Source organism: Dendropsophus ebraccatus, chromosome 2, assembly GCF_027789765.1.
Source record: "Dendropsophus ebraccatus isolate aDenEbr1 chromosome 2, aDenEbr1.pat, whole genome shotgun sequence".
Classification (NCBI taxonomy): domain Eukaryota; kingdom Metazoa; phylum Chordata; class Amphibia; order Anura; family Hylidae; genus Dendropsophus; species Dendropsophus ebraccatus.
In genome coordinates, this window is record NC_091455.1 from 49,723,310 (window position 1) to 49,741,535 (window position 18,226).

At 39.0% G+C, this 18,226-nt stretch overlaps 1 protein-coding gene across 1 annotated transcript in view; it reads right to left on the reverse strand.

Moving 5' to 3' along the window:
* Window positions 1–500: 500 nt before the first annotated feature.
* Window positions 501–18,226, reverse strand: part of PRDM14 (PR/SET domain 14) — a 29,335-nt gene continuing 11,609 nt past the window's right edge. Inside the window, exons 2-8 of the mRNA XM_069959643.1 lie at window positions 8,443–9,070; window positions 7,661–7,708; window positions 7,356–7,513; window positions 6,134–6,404; window positions 4,426–4,628; window positions 2,312–2,413; window positions 501–733 (exon numbers count right to left, since the gene is read on the reverse strand). Coding sequence (XP_069815744.1) covers window positions 506–733; window positions 2,312–2,413; window positions 4,426–4,628; window positions 6,134–6,404; window positions 7,356–7,513; window positions 7,661–7,708; window positions 8,443–9,070 — 1,638 coding nt within the window. The 3' untranslated portion in view covers window positions 501–505. The remainder of the gene's footprint in view (window positions 734–2,311; window positions 2,414–4,425; window positions 4,629–6,133; window positions 6,405–7,355; window positions 7,514–7,660; window positions 7,709–8,442; window positions 9,071–18,226) is intronic.

Consider the following 18,226-nt stretch of genomic DNA (forward strand, 5'->3'; position numbering starts at 1 on the left):
GGAGAAAGTGGCCATGTTTTCTAACACTGGATAACCCCTTTTAATGACCCATACTGACAGAATCATAGGGATCCATATTACACTTACGACACTGGCCTTATTCAGAACTCATGGTCAACTGCATTTCAGCCTCTGAATGCTGTTAGTCTTTACTGTACTCTCAGGCGTCTGAATTAAAACACATCATGCCATAGTCATCAACTTAATATAATCTGTATATATTTAACAAATAGGTAACTATATACAAGACATCGTCCTTTGTCAAAATGCATAAATTAAAAATAAATAAATAAATAAAAAGCATCTAGTTCTCCAACCAGACTAAGTCAACGAGAAGAGTTATGTTTCCGGGATTTAAGTTACATATAGTGTCCATTATATTACAAGCATCTGAATAATAATAATATTAATAATAAATAATATAAATAATAATAACATAAAATAAGGAAATTAAATAGAATTGGCCCAGTCCTGATGAGACACGTGGTTGGCGAGATCAGACTGCTTAGAGAGCGGAGTGGATCTGCATGTGATATCGGAATTCCTCCATCTCCAGGAAGTTTTGTCCGCACATGGTGCAGCTGTAGCCTTTCTCCTTAATGTGTGTGCGACGCACATGGCTGTCGTGTGCAGCGTGGGATGCAAAGGCCTTGCCGCAGTGTTTGCACTTAAAGGGCTTCTCTCCAGAATGCTGCCGTATGTGGGTGCGGAGAATGCTGGAAGCTGTAAATGCCTAATGGAAAGAAAAATGAAAGAGATGATGAGTTGATCCAAGAGGTATCAGGCATTGGTGTTAATGCAGTGGAGGAAATTTACAGAAAGAGAAGACTTCTCCGTGATACTGATGGGCACTAGGTTTTATGTGATAGGACGCAGATCCAGGGATTTATTCTGATGCCATTTTGGAGTCAGAAAGGAATTTTTCTCTCTGTGATGGGTCAATTGGCACCTGCATCATAAGGGGTTTTGCCTTCCTCTGGATCAACGCGGTAAAGTTTCTGCAGGTTGAACTTGATGGACTCTTGTCTTTTTTAACCTTATTAGTGTCAGACTGGCCCACCAGAGGACCGGAGGATCCTCTGGTGGGCCCCCAGCTTTAGAACCTGCACAAACACTGACTGACATGTTGTTTCTCACTGGTTCCTTATTGGTGGGCCCCCAGGATCTTTTCCTCTGGTGGGCCCCAGATACCCCAACCTCTATGGCATATCCACAGTATATACCATAATTATATGTAATAGATACAGATTCCCCACCCCTGCAACAGGACTTGGTTAAGAACTAAAAAAAAAAAAAAAACACTTTACACTACTCCCATTATCCTCTATGAGAGTTACGTAAACAGCGTAAACCAGGTCAGTCATCTGTTTTCAGCATCCCAGCCTTCTCCTGCTGCATACAGGCCAGACTAGGTCCGGGGGTCCCTTGTTCAGGAGATAGGTGATGGTCCTATCTATCAGGCATTTAGATATATATGGCATACACTGCGGATGTGCTATGAAGGATGAGATGGGAATACCTAAGGGACTTATAAGTAAGTGAAGGGGAAGCAATGGTAATAATGTCACAATATAGGACAGCTGCAGGGAATGTTCTGCTGGACATGTGTGAACTCAGCCTAAAGTCTATATTTCACAGTTTTGATAGCAACAATTTTAGTATTTCACACATGTATCAGATGAATACAGGATGGAATTTGCTTTCAACAACCAATGAGATTAATCTATCCGTCTGTACTATATACAGGGTGGTCCAAACGTAGGTGGACAGTATGTGTAATAGGGTTATGAATCGGGGGGGACTTATCAAACATGGTGTAAAGTGGAACTGGCTCAGTTGCCCCTAGCAACCAGATTCCACCTTTCATTTTCCAAAGAGTCTGTAAAGGCCCGTATACACTACGGATCCCTCTCGTTCAAAGACATAGCAGGAAGGATTCGAATCCGAATCCCTCCTGCTATGTCTTTGAATGAGAGGGTTTACATGCTTCCGCCTCCTCATGTCAATTCTTGGCTCGGAGAGCGGAGGTGCTCGAGCCCTCTCATTCAAAGACATAGCAGGAGAGATTGGGCGCAGACGGAGGTTCCAGGCGAAATCTCCGCGCCAAATCCATAGTGTGAACGACCCGTTAGGAATGAAAAGTGGAATCTGATTGGTTGCTAGGGGCAACTGAGCCAGTTTCACTTTACACCATGTTTGATAAATCTCCCCCGATTTATAACCCTATTACATATACTGTCCACCTACTTTTGGACCACACTGTATATAATTCCTTGCTGTATATGATGAGGAGGAGGAACGTCGGTGTTACCTTGTTGCAGTAGACGCATTTGTACGGTCTTTCCCCAGAATGGACTCTCATGTGCTTGTTGAGACTGGACGACTGAGAGAAGCTCTTCCCACATACTGTGCACTGTAATAAAATATAGATCTGTGTAAGTCACTGTTCAAGAGACAATATTACTAAGCATGAGTAAGTATACATAGGAGTCCAGGCAGATTGATGAGCTAGCCTAATGCACAAGCACTGTAGCCCTAAAGAGTTCAATTACCCAGTCATCTCTGTGTCAGAGTTCATCTCCTGGATTTGAAATATTGCAGATACTTTTAAAGTGACAGTAATCCTAGAGTATTTCGGTTTGTTGTGCGGTATAATATAGGAGAGGTGGATTGCTGCATCTTATATTGGATTACTAAGGTCTAATAAGTGTCGGCCTACATCAGGGATGGGGAACCTTTGGCCCTCCAGCTGTTGCAAAACTACAATTCCCATCATGCCTGGACAGCCGAAGGCTGTCCAGACATGATGGGAATTGTAGTTTTGCAACAGCTGGAGGGCTAAGGGTTTTTCCATCCCTGCCCTACTTGAGTACTACTGTATTTCTTCATATCTTCAATTTGGATCTAGTTCCCTTTAACTATACTTTCAAGTGCGCTTCAGTATAATAAATGCATATTACACCACTTAAAAACATGGCGGCAGAAATACTATGCAACGCTACTGGATTTTTATGCTTATGTTATAGCAAGTAATTCATAGCTAGCTATACACAAGACACTGAGGACTGTATTTAGGGCCGGTCTATGGTTTGTACCCAGGTTCCGATGTCTATGATGGGGAAGAAGAACCTTGTATTGATCGTAGACACATCTCTAATATTACGCACAATGCATTAGTTCCAAATATGTGTAAAACACTCAAGAAAATCATCTCAGCCAACTGAACTGTTAAATAATGTAAGCTGGCCCGTGAAATGGAAGTGTGTCTCATTGAGCCAGACCTGGATCTATTTCAGTTTACAAGCCTTTCAGATCTAAATAAGGGGCCTCCAGCCAAACCCTACTGAGATAATGGCAGCCGCCCATGACTGCGTAACCCTTCCTCTACCACAGATCAGAGACCATTTATTGCTGGATCCTGCTGGAAATTGGATCCAAAGATGCTAGTGCTTGTAGTTTCATAAAATATTGCAGAAACACTCTATTCTAAACTCTGCCCGATGTTTGATAGGTAGACTGGGGTGGAACATAATTATTATTTACTTTCTATAAAATGTGTTAACCCAGGGGTAAGGAACCTTGGCTCTCCATCTGTTACAAAACTACAACTCCCACCATGCCTTGACAGCCAAAGCTAAAGCTTTGGCTGTCCAGGCATGATGGGAGTTGTAGTTTTGCAACAGCTGGAGAGCCAAGGTTCCCTACCCCTGTGTTAACCTATACCTTAGGCCAAACTAGTAAATATCAAGAACAGAGAGAGTATACTGCATACAAAGGGCATTCACCACTGTAGGCAACTGTTGGATAAATCCCTACCACTTCCATCTATCTATCACAGGTTTTCCCATATGGGAAAGTGAGAGGCCATATGGTCACTCAGGCTTCTACACCTCCTATAGTCACCCCCAGGTTCACATGTATCAGGTGCAATATATTGTTGTTATCTGATTGATTGATTGATTGATTGATTGATAGATAGATAGATAGATAGATAGATAGATAGATAGATAGATTTTTTTTTAAGAAAACTTCAGAGCAGATAGAAAAACTTAGATCACTCAATCACCTGATATTTAGGAGCTCTAAAACCATCAGAATGCAGACTACCTCTTAGAGAAGGTACTAACAGAGAATACTTGGGGGCTGTTTTCCTTTATTATTGCATGGATTCTACTAAATATGCCATACTACAATATAGAACAGAAGTTTCTTTATATCACCACCAATCAGTGGCCAGCAGAGATAGCAAAAACTAAACTACACATATGAAAGAGCAGAAAACAGTGATTCAACCATCCTCCAATAAATACATTCAGCTGCCAACCATTGCAGAGCCATGTGAAGGGGCCCAAGAGCCATATGAGGCCCCCTGGGCACTGGCTGGGGGACAATGAGATGAAGAATGATGGACCAGGCTGCACTCACCTTATGTGGTCGGTGCTTCTCATGAACATGTAAGATGTGGATCCTCAGCCTGTCCCTCTTCTCAAAGGACCTCTTACACAGATGGCAAGGAAACTTCCTGTCCCCCTGGTCCACACAGCGGGTGTACTTCAGGTGTTTGTCCCGGTAATATTTATAGGCGAACACTTTACCACATCTCTCACACTTGTATCCTTCTCCAGATTCTGTAGAAGCAAGGGACATATACAGGATTACATCCCTACATAGATAATACATGAGCCTTGTTCTGTTCTCATACAACACCCTTGTGGAATACAGTTTTTTTTATTTTCAATAAGAAGAAATCCCAGAGAGTTCATGCACCAGTGGAAGGATAATGAGAGTTGTACTTTCCAATCGGTGAATCATTAGCAGCTAATGACTGAGCAGATAATCCTGCTCATTGGAATATGCTAATGTCAATAACAATTACTGAGCCTGCTGGATGCGCCTGCACTCAGCTGACTACTGGATTCTCCTAGTGAGGATTACAGCACATGTTTAATAAACACTCATTTACCTGTCAATAGAGGATCACAGCCACTGTCTGACCAACCAGCCCATGCATGTCTGGGATTATACTAGACTGCTTTTTATATGATTATTAGATGTTATATGTATAGTGATTATTATACTGCACTGTATTATTATACTTTCACTTGCTGTTTATTGCCCTCTTATATCAGTATTCCCCAATATGTGGGTCTCCAGCTGCTGGAAAACTATAACCACCATCATGCAAAATTGCAATTCTCATCATGCATGATGGGAATTGTAATTTTGCAATAGCTCAAGAACCACAGGTTGGGAGTCAGATTTATATGATAGGATGATTTGAATCACAAAATACAATATTGCTCATAATATAATTTTTTTTATTTATATTAACAATAAAATAATAATAATAATTATTATTATTATTATTGTTGTTATTATTATTATTATTATAGAATTGTGATAATATGATGATGATGATAATAATAATGATAAAAATATTAATAATAAAATAATAAATATTTATCATTGTGATTTTATAAAAATATGTATTATTATTATAGAATTGTGATAATATGATGATGATGATAATAATAATAATAATAATAATAATAATAATAATAATAATAAATATTATTGTGATTCTATAATAATACAAATTAATATTATTATTCTTTGATACATAACATTAAGAATTAAAGCAACAAAAACATGATGATGGTAATTATGGTAGTAGTATGTAGTATGTCATTATATAAAATATATTTTACTTTGTTATATGTACAAGTATAATATCGTCATGAGCAAATTATTCTATGTCTTATAAAACATAAGCAATATACTGTGATACCATATACTATCCACAAATCCATGGAACAAAAATGAATGCCATTATGTCGTGCTATTACCTCTACGTATGTATACATACTGTATATGTTGTAATAATGTTCCATTATATTATATTGTGCTCTATTATTAGTTTATAGTAAATGACACTATACAGAATTACATTTACATTTTTATTATATTTTCTTTATATTATATTATATTTGCTGATGTTTTTTATGTTTCTATGATATGATATGATATTATATGATATGATATGATAGGCTTTCATTATATATATATATATATATATATATATATATATATATATATATATATGAACAACAATCCAGGTAGGTGGCAGAAGTACCTTCAATCTGCTGGAAGGGAGCTTTGCCCTCATCCATGCCCTTGAGGCTGACAGGGATGCCCAGGAACTGTAGGTAGCAGTCTCCATACCAGACTAGCAGCTCCTGTCTGGGGGCAATCTCCTTGCAGGTCTCATAATAAATGTCGCCCTCACACTGAACTGCGATCAGGTTTTGCTCCTCTGGGAATCGGGCACAATTCACAAGCGCCATCCAGTTACCGCATGCCCCCTTCCCGTCTATGAAGTGACTCAGCCGGCCTTCCTCGAAGATCTGCAGGGGGGGGGGGGACCAAGAGATTTAAAAATAAATAAACAAATAAAAAAATAACGGTCACATTTATACATGATAAGGGTCTGTTCACACCGGTATAAAGATGACAAAGAGGAAATCCTAGTAATGAGGTGGAAGTATAACTACTGTGAGTATATAACTAGTAAATAATAATAATAATATTAATAATAATAAAGAATATTTGTAATGATCTCTCTAACCATCTAATGATACACATAGAAATATAAAATAATATAAAATTGTAAATAATTGGATGATTTATACATAGTAGTTATATAAAAGGATACGAATAATACTATCACACTAGCGAATGTATGCCAAATAATTACATTAGATAATATAATAAAATAGATAAATATTAGAACGATTATGACAATATAGAAGATATATATATATGTATATATATATGGAATGATATAACAATATTTGTAACAAATGCAATAAATAACTATAGTAATATAATATCAAGATAAGAGAGTGAAAATAAAAACATTGTAAAAGATTTTTCAATTTATCATTATTAATATTATTACTACATTGTTTTGCCGATTATTTGTTTTCTATTCTGTTGTATTTTCACTTGTGCTATATAAAAGAGGTTTTCAAATATAAACCTCAACATCATAATAGAAAAAAAAATTATAAAACAGATAAATAAAAATAACGCACCGACGGTCCGGCGATGCGGCGGCCACTATTTCCCGCCGCACATTTTGAACGATCCCATTGAAAACAATGGGATCAGTTCAAAGATGCGTTTCCCTCCGGCGCTTTTCTCCTGCGCCGGATGGAAACGCCGCCGCACCGCCGGACATATGTAAACCCGGCCTTACCGTATAACATTCATGGTGGGAAAAAAAACAACTAGTGTGTGTAATCTGTGCAGTAATATGACATGTAGAGATGATGAGAGTAGTGGTGCCTCCTCACCTCCCACATCACAGAGTTGTCATCATAGGTCTTGATCTCGCTGGTGTTGACCACTCTCCCCTGGAATGGACCGTACTTCACCCCCTTGGGGATGACACTTGTACTGAACACCCCAGACTTGGGTAATTCTCCATATTTCGTTTTCAGCACTGTCAGTCCTATAATATACATATACTGGTGAATATCTCTGCTCTTCTGTCTGATAGCAGAGAGGAGTGTAATACACACATATATATATATATATATATATATATATATATATATATATATATATATATATATATATATACCATGTGATAATGTACCTTCTGGTAACTGCAGAGTTTCCCTGTCCAGAATTTGGGGTTCCAGTCCTATTGTAAAGACATAGTAATATTTTATGGGTATTCACAAGTAAAAGATAGATAGATAGATAGATAGACAGACAGACAGACAGACAGACAGACAGACAGACAGACAGACAGACAGACAGATAGATAGATAGATAGATAGATAGATAGATAGATAGATAGGAGATAGATAGATAGATAGATAGATAGATAGATAGATAGATAGATAGATATATAGATAGATAGATAGATAGATAGGAGATAGATAGATAGGTAGATAATAGATAGATAGATAGATAGATAGATAGATAGATAGATAGATAGGAGATAGATAGATAGATAGATAGATAGATAGATAGATAGATAGAAGATAGATAGATAGATAGATAGATAGATAGATAGATAGATAGATAGATAGGAGATAGATAGATAGATAGATAGGAGATAGATAGATAGATAGATAGATAGATAGATAGATAGGAGATAGATAGATAGATAGATAGATAGATAGATAGATAGATAGATAGGAGATAGATAGATAGATAGATAGATAGATAGATAGATAGATAGATAGGAGATAGATAGATAGATAGATAGATAGAAGATAGATAGATAGATAGATAGATAGATAGATAGAAGATAGATAGATAGATAGATAGATAGATAGATAGATAGATAGGAGATAGATAGATGGATAGATAGATAGATAGATAGGAGATAGATAGATAGATAGATAATAGATAATAGATAATAGATACCTAGACATGTGTCGGGGATGCGGAGCCCTGAGATGGCGTGTACAGTGCGGTGTGGGGGTCTCTGCTCCTCCCTTGGGGTCGTGTACCCATACAGGACAGTGTGCAGATCCTCCTCTGTGAATCGGTAGCTGGTGCCCGGGCACACAGCCTCCATGCCAGGGGAGGGCATTATAGGGGCTCCTCTGCACTTTTTGGTTTTGGGGCTCTGCGGGGAAGTATGGAGGTGACCCACCCCCACTAAATGTCCACTGATAGTATTACTATTACTGTAGGAGACTTCTTTAGTACTCAGTCCAGTCTGGGCTTTACCAAACACAGGGTATGGAGAAGGTGGGTGAGGGAAGAGGGGTTCACTGGGAGAACTGTGAGCAAGGATGGAGGATATGTCCCTGAAATTAATGGGCCCCAGGGGGGAGGATTTGGTGACTAGCCTTCCCAAAGACTTCAGAGGATTGAACAGGTCATTGGGGTTATTGGCCAGGATGCCCAGGTAGGGGTTACCATGGGGGATGAAGGCTGGGAAGTAGGAGGCCATGCTGGTGGGCAGCCGGTCACTGCAGGGGGTGGGGAGGGCACTGCTGGGCACAGACACGGCCATCCTCAGCTCCTGTACACAGGGGTGCTCTGCCTGGAAGAAAACACAAAATACCAATAATTGTAATCATCATAAACACAGGTAATAGATGGAAGACACCATAGACACAGGTAATAGATGGAAGACATCATAAACACAGGTAATAGATGGAAGACACCATAGACACAGGTAATAGATGGAAGACATCATAAACACAGGTAATAGATGGAAGACACCATAGACACAGGTAATAGATGGAAGACACCATAGACACAGGTAATAGATGGAAGACACCATAGACACAGGTAATAGATGGAAGACACCATAAAGTAGTGAGGAAAACATAACCAGAGCCAGGAGACAATTGTACTGTCTTATACTGGGATCAGCCCAAGGACAGATGGAACCGATCTCTATTGTATCAAACTAATAAAAGAAGGTAATAAGAGAATGTAGGGGAGGATTGGAGACCATATCTGTATAGCAGCCGGGACAGGCTGGAGGGAGGCTTAGTTATTTATTTATTTATTTGTTTATTTGTTTGTTTGTTTATTTGTTTATTTATTTGTTTTTGTCATTTTACATTTAATTTTTTTTCTACATGTGATCCGAACCGAACAGCGAAGATCGTCACCGATTTTAGTTATAATTGTTATTATTATTAGAGAGGTTTTTTATGTTTATTACTTGGCTGCAAATACCCCCCAAAAAAATCGAGAAAAACAGGAAAAACAACCCCCCAGCCATAATGTCGGGTTTGGGGTCTTTTCCCCCTCATTGCTACAGACTGGGGAGACCCCAACATTGTGGAATCAGCCTGGAGAATCTACAAGTGACCGGCCGGGATATTATATACTACAGTATAATCTATTATTGCTTTATAGCCACATGTATGATAGATACTCTACACAATAATCCAGCAAATATATAAGAGAGGAAGATGTGGCCAAAAGGAGACAGGAAATTACTAAAATCTGACAAATAAAATAGGGTTTATTATTCAATAACTCTATGTCCATTATGGGGGCGCTGTGTGAGTATAGTCCATAGGCTACCACCGGGGGATGGATGGATATAACGATTGATTGACAGATTGATTGGTATACAGATATGATATATATAATGGATAAATAGATGATAGATAGATAGATAGATAGATAGATAGGAGATAGATAGATAAAGATTGATTGGCAGATTGATTGATATACAGATATGAGATATATAATGGATAGATAGATAGATGATAGGATAAATAGACAGATAGATAGATAGATAGATAGATAGGAGATAGATAGATAGATAGATAATAGATAGAAGATAGATAGATAGATAGATAGATAGGAGATAGATAGATAGATAGATAGATAGATAGATAGATAGATGATAGATAGATAGATAGATAGATAGAAGATAGATAGATAGATAATAGATAGGAGATAGATAGATAGATAGATAGATAGATAGATAGATAGATAGATAGATAGATAGATAAATAGATAGATAGATAGATAGATAGATAGATAGATAGATAGATAGGAGATAGATAGGAGATAGATAGATAGAAGATAGATAGATAGATAGATAGATAGATAGATGGATAGATAGGAGATAGATAGATAGATAGATAGATAATAGATAGAAGATAGATAGATAGATAGATAGATAGGAGATAGATAGATAGATAATAGATAGATAGATAGATAGATAGGAGATAGATAGATAGATAGATAGATAGATAGATAGATAGATAGATAGATAGAAAGATAGATAGATAGATAGATAGATAGATAGATAGGAGATAGATAGATAGATGATAGGATAAATAGACAGATAGATAGATAGATAGGAGATAGATAGATAGATAGATAGATAGATAGATAGATAGGAGATAGATAGATGGATAGGAGATAGATGGATGGATAGATAGATAGATAGATAGATAGATAGATAGATAGATAGATAGATAGATAGATAGACATAACCTACATAACATTTTTCCGATAAATAGAATAGCAGAAACCTAGAACACAAACATATCCTCCTCCTCCTCCTGCTCTTCCTCCTCCTCCTGCATGCACCATTTCCAGCCTGACAACTTTCCAGCTACCAGCCAGGAGGCTTCTTCCTGCAGACAGACCCCAGCCCTGACCTCTATATCTCCAGATCCATAGAAGTTAACCAGTCTATTGCCATAACCTCTTCCTGATGATGGGAGGACAATGCTGCTGAGCCCAGGGAGCTGACATCTTCCTCAATCTGATAGAATTGCCCGATCAATGGCAGCCAGTGGGTCAGACAAAACAGGGTCGTGACACTCACATAGAGGAACATGGGGTCAGGGGAAAGGTCACAATAATGAACACATCTCTTCACATTAAGGAGGAAGCATTGACACCCTGGACCAGCAGCAGCCGCCTACGGGATGTATCCAACTCCTGTATCTAAGCAGTACTACTACCTAAGCCACTTGTAGTAATGGGGAGGATGAGAGTGATCCCTGTAACTTTCCTGCTGCCTGTTATACTTACTGTGTTATTACAGCTCCTTATGAATGATGAGGAGGGGGATGAGTCCAGGGCCCTCTGCCAGGTGCTAGTGTGGGGAGAGGTCTCCTGCCCTCCTCTCCATCTCCTGCTAGTGATGCTAGGTGGAGGTCCTGTCAGTGTGGAGTGTGGGGTCTTACTTATGTGTGAAGGCAAATGAAGGCAGATGGGTTAAAGGGAGGAGAAGAGGTGGGGGATAGAAACCAGAGTGGACCACAAGTCCTTCCTCAATACCAACCAGTATCTGCCCCTCCTCCCACTCCTCAGACTGATACTATTGGCCCAAGAGCTGCTCATCTCCCCCTGACCACTCAGGCTGCACTTACAGGTTGTCTCTACCTAATGGCCAGCCTTACCCATAGATAGATAGATAGATAGATAGATAGATAGATAGATAGATAGATAGATAGATAGATAGATAGATAGACAGACAGACTGCATGGCTAAACCCTAGTGAGGGTGTTATTATTAGTGATGATGATGATGATGATGATGATGATGGTGATGATGGCTAAACACCCATACATAAACATATATGTACATAACATGCATAACCAGCGATGTGTACACTGATGCTTCTGTCTACAGAATAGAGACAATTGTCACAGCCGGAACAATGATGACACCGGGGCAGTCTGTTACCTGACAATAAATTACAGATATTCAATTAAATTCTATCGATTCTAATGCAGATTAGTTGCACTAAAGGAATAGTTCAATACAGTTTACACAATGATAATTTATACAATGATAATACAACTACATGCCATGCGATTATATAACACACTATCCAAAAATCACACATAGGATCACATATATATAAAATATGTATATATATATATATATATATATATATATATATATATATATATCACATTACACTAAAATTACATATCTCACATAAAGCACATCATATTCATTTTAAAATAAATTTATATATATATATATATATATATATATATATATGTGTGTGTGCGTGTGTGTGTGTGTATATATATATATATATATATATATATATATATATATATACACACACACACGTTGTATTATTATGTGCATTTTGTTTTATATGTTTTGTTATATCAGTTATTTGTATCATGTTGTCTGTACTATATACACTGTATTATACAGTAAGGAGAATTGGGTATGATATGAATTATTTCGTAGTTATTATGTATTCTGTGTATTATATGTATTATTTGTGTTACACTATATTACAATGTGTCTTTTGTTTGTTATACATATCTATCTATCTCTCTTCTATTTATTTATTTATCTATCTATTTAATTATAATGTGTTATACTTATTATCTGTCTTTTATTTATTTATTTCTATGATTGTGCCTATCATATCTAATATATATATTCTTTTAAATATTTGCATGGTGTATGTATTGTTTGCATTATATGTACTTTGTGTGTTGTATTGATGATGTGAGTTATAGTTATTTGGTTTGATTTTGCGCATAGCTATATCGTTTTTATTATTATGCAGCTTATTTGTGTGTACAGAATACATAGTAATATTACACTCCTACACCTCCAGCACCTAGGTAAGACCACTTGTGTGAAATCTTTAATGATCGAACATTATATATTATTCTGTAGATTCTTTTTTTCCACTATGTTATATTAGATTATAGAGAATCTTATTTATTGGTTTATACATGTCTGCCTTTATTTATTTCTATATAATTCATAGCTGCAGAACAGTCCCTGAAATCATATTATTATATTATTATTCATAGTATATTGGTGCCATGCAAAGCATAGCCAATGTTCATTCACAATTACTGATGTCCTAGGGCTGGCATATACCTGAAACATGATCTACAGTTGTGGAAGAGTCAGGACCCTGTAGTCTGTATTCCTAGGAGTTTTCTTTCTGGCAGTGCTGTACAGATGACAATACATACTTACCATATTTATAGGTCCACACCCTGCAGTGCACAGCCCAGAACAGCAGGGAGCAGAGCTGGAGCCTTATACACTGTGTGATTACTGTACACAGACCTGAGGCTGCAGCCAATCATCTCCCTCATTACTCCTATCATTGGTTATTAGCACCTGCAAAGCACAAGGAGGGAGAGGGGGGCTACAACAACAGGACATGTAGTCTATGCACTCAGGCTTCAAATCCTTACAGGTAGTAGTAATGAGAAATGAGAGTGACCACACTCACACTGTGCACTGTCTGGGATAGAGTTTTCCTTTATACTTTCCTCTCTTTAGGATCCACTGTAGGTGAGACTGATACAATGGAGGAGAATGGTAGAATCAATGAGCAGCACTCTGTCCACTGGAGCACATACTGTATATCCAACAAGCTTACCAAATGTCCTTTTAGATGTCTTTATGGATGAGGAGGGTATTACTTCTTGTAGATTAGACATATTAGAGATGTCTTTAGGGATCTGAGAACTGGAGCTATTATGTCATTTTACTATGATAAATGCTGTAAATGTTGGAGCTAGGTGAATGGCAATTTATATAGCCACTATTGTTTATTGTGGTTGGATCTCATGATGGAAATTTGATATTTTGAACTCTTTAAACTCATTAGCCCTCTAGGTTGCACTAGATATCACATGAATGTGTGCACCTGCATAACATCCAGCTGATACATATCCAGGAGGAATGTTATGATGGGATTATTGGACACAATGGGAGACATTTGTGAAAGGTCTGCCTGAGACGGATGCCAGGGAGAAGGCGCAGATACACCTCTTCTCCCTGACGTACTGTACACCTGCCGTATTCCCCGCTCACCCAATGGGGGGGGGGGGGGGGGGGGGGTTGATTGGCGGCAATGGGGGGAGGAGGCATTGGCTGAGATGACACTTATTGCACTGGTGACATCTTTGAAGAGCCAGAGCTGGGCACACTCCTAGTTCAGTGTGCCAAGCTCTGGTGAAGATTGAAGACGTCTGTGGTGAGTGTAAATACCCCCCCCCCCGCCATCAGTGCATCCATCCCAGCAAGGAAGGGGGGCAGTTAACCCCCTTTCTTGCTGGGATGGGTACAGTGTGAAAGCAATATGGCCCCAAGGAGGTTAAGTGTGGATGCCAGGCACCCTCACTTAACCTCCTGAGTGCCACATGGTTCAATCTGGCACCCAAAGGGTTAAGTGTGGAAGTGAGGCATCATCAATTAACTCCTTGTATGCTAGACTGTAAGAAGCATCTGTCAAGATGCTGCACACTGTATGGTGCAGAACATTAGTCAAAATGATTGAATAAAATGGTCTACGAGGGGTGTGGGGGTGTTATTTTTTTAATAAATTACTTGTCTCAATTGTGTCTTGTGTTTACTTCTTTATTTTACAGGCTTAGTAGTGGAAGCTGTCTGATAGACGGCATCCATTACTAAGTCAGGGCCTATTGTTAGCCGGTAAAAAATGGCTAACATATCTCATTATTACCCCAGAACCAATGCACCAGAGGAACTAGAAAGAGACGGGTACCAGTAGTCCTGGAGTGTCAAAATTGGCACTCCTAAACTGGACGGTGGCAGCCTGGTATTATTAGCCTGGGGAGGGCCAAAAAAATAGTCCTTCCCACCCTGGTACTACTAGGCTGTTTTTTTTTTTTTTTGTAACCTAGCTGGTTATGAAAATATTTTTTTATAATTATTTATTTTTACAAAAAAAACTACATAGGGTTCCCCTTATTTCTATAACCAGCCAGGTTAAAAAAAAAAAAAAAACAGTAGCAGCCTAGTAGTACCAGGGTGGGAAGGGCCAAATTTTTAGTCCCTCCCCAGCCTCCCTAGGTAATTTTAACTCTCAGAGACCACTGGTACATGGCTCCACCGAATCCATCGCAATCCTCTGGATACCAATATCTGAAAAGCAAAAAGGAAAAGCAAACACAAAAAGAGGCAGGAGCAGAACATCCATCATTTTGAAAGATGTGACACCTTACAGTATGCAGGATCTTGCCAGATGCTGCTTACAGTCTGGCAAACAAGGGGTTAATTGAGGATGCCTCACACTTAACCCTTTGGTGCCAGACTGAAGAATGTGGCCCCTAGGAGGTAAAGGGAAGATGCATGGCATCCACATATAACCCCTATCGCAGCAAGAAAGGGGGTTAAGTGTCCCCCTTCCTTGCTTGGATGGGTGCGGTGCTGGGCGGAGTGTTTATACTCACCACCGTTGTCTTAATTCTTCACCAGAGCCAGGCACACTGAGCTAGAAGTGTGCCAAGCTCACAGACAATCAGCGGCTGAGCAGGGACATCGCTGAAGCCGCTAATTGGCTGAGCTGACACTGCAAGTGTCATCTCAGCCAATCAGCAATTGCTTCCAGGTCCTGGCTCTGCCGCTGAGTGAAAGAAGATGGGGACAAGACTAGAGGGTACGTTAGGGTAAGTTTTATCATGTTTTAAAAGCATTGTGCTCAATATAGTTGATACCTAAAGGTCCCCATATACTTTATAGTTCTGTCTGCCATGCTCGGTGTGTGGGACTCTCCCAAGACTCCACAGACAGATCATGTTGGTGGAGATAGGGGTCAGGTGTGATGAAAAATCACTCCTCAACCTCTTTGTTCTCAGAAAGGTAAGCCACCTCCAGAGCAGTCTGACTATGGGTTACCCTTCCCCTCCTCATAGAGAACACTTAGGTATGTCGAACATTACTGCTTATGGAGAGGATGGCAGATGAACAAATGTTTTCGTGTTTGTCGGCTGATCTCTGGCCCGTTTACATGGGCCAGTTACCAGCAATGAGCATTTCTGCCATCTGATAATCCACCCACGTAACAACGTAACAGGGGCGTTACTGTCTCAGTATGTGTTCCTTGCAGTCATGTATGTATAGATGGATGGATAAGTCATTCAGCTGCATACAGGGACAGATATCAGCAGAGATTGTATAGCGTGTGTGTGTGTAACCGATAGTCATATAGTGATGTAATACATCTCTACCTAGTGGTGCAGAAGGAAGCAGAGAGGAGCCCGGGTGGGATTGGAGGTTATTCTATTATAGTAAAACACCCAGATGTTCTTATATTTCGGTACAAGGATGTGCTACCAATGTACTGGTCATATTACAGGACAGCAGTATAGACAGCCTGATATATCTCTCCCCTGTAATAGGAGCTGACACGAGGAGGACTCACACACACAAGCCCCAGAATGTTTAAGGAATATTCACAGCTATTAAATCCTCCCAAAGGATTACATAATCCATTATAATCCTCCAGGACATATCTAGGAGTAAAGGCTCTTATATGTCATATCCACATGTTTTTTTAGGCTGGGTTCACACTACGTATTTTTCAGTCAGTATTGTGGTCCTCATATTGCAACCAAAACCAGGAGTGGATTAAAAACACAGAAATCTGTTCACACAATGGTGAAATTGAGTGGATGGCCGCCATATAACAGTAAATAACGGCCATTATTTCAATATAACAGCCGTTGTTTTAAAATAACAGCAAATATTTGCCATTAAATAGCGGCCATCCACTCAATTTCAACATTGTGTGGACAGAGCCTTTCTGTGTTTTTAATCCACTCCTGGTTTTGGTTGCAATATGAGGACCACAATACTGACTGAAATATACGTAGTGTGAACCCAGCCTTATACTGTAGATCAAATCAGATGCCTGGGCGTGTATAGAACTATATATTTTTATTATTATGATTTTTATTATTATTATTATTATTATTATTATTATTATTATTATGTGATTTTATATTATTCATTTATATATTTATTTTGAAAATTCAGTAAAAGGCAGACTATTACACTGTACAGAAGGGAAGGGCGGCCGGCAGGATGGATGGGTGTAGGGGTTCCTTGGTGGACTAGGGGAGCCGGTGTGGGATGGATGGGTGCCAGGGAGCCTCTCCCTTCCACCCAGCACCCAGTGAGTGCACAAGCTGCTATGGATGACTGCAACCCATGCCGAAATTACAATGTAATTTCTCCATATACCGCGCCCCCTGCTGGACGCTACATAGGAATTACACCCAGCCCTGCTCTGATTCGTGACGTCACGTTTTTTTTAGAGAAATTGTAGTCTGCCTGATCTACTAAATTGAGGAAAATAACAGTATACATTCATTTCCCAGAATAAGTGTATATTAGGAATTTGTCTGACTTTCCTTATGTAATAACATATTAAAAAATACTTTTGGCCGAACTTATCCTTTAAAGTCAAAGAATCCAATTTGTAACATGACACACAACCTTAAGACAGGTGTGGTGCTGATTGCGGAGTAAAGCAACAATATTTTTGCAATCCTGGATAACACGTTTATGCTAGTTTCACATCTAACTGCTCCTTCCAGTACATAAGTAATAACAAGTGCACAGGTCCCATCCCACCATAACACAGCCCTCTCATCATCATCAGCAGCAGCAGCCGCCTGGCATTGTGCATTGTACCTGGGCTGTAATTACAGACACAAGTGATAAGACATAATCTGACAATTAAGAGAACCAGGAAGGTGCTAATCTCTGAGTGTTTATCAGACAGAGATCTTATCACTTATGTGACACTCCTTACAGGGAACCTGTCAGTCTCCTAGGCTTGTAATGTATGAATGGGGATCAACTAGAAAAATGCTATTCTTTTACTTATTTGTTCCGTTCATCCCTCTACAAGGTCTCTCCCCCTGCTCAACTGTTAATCATTGTCCAGGAATAATGTTTATAT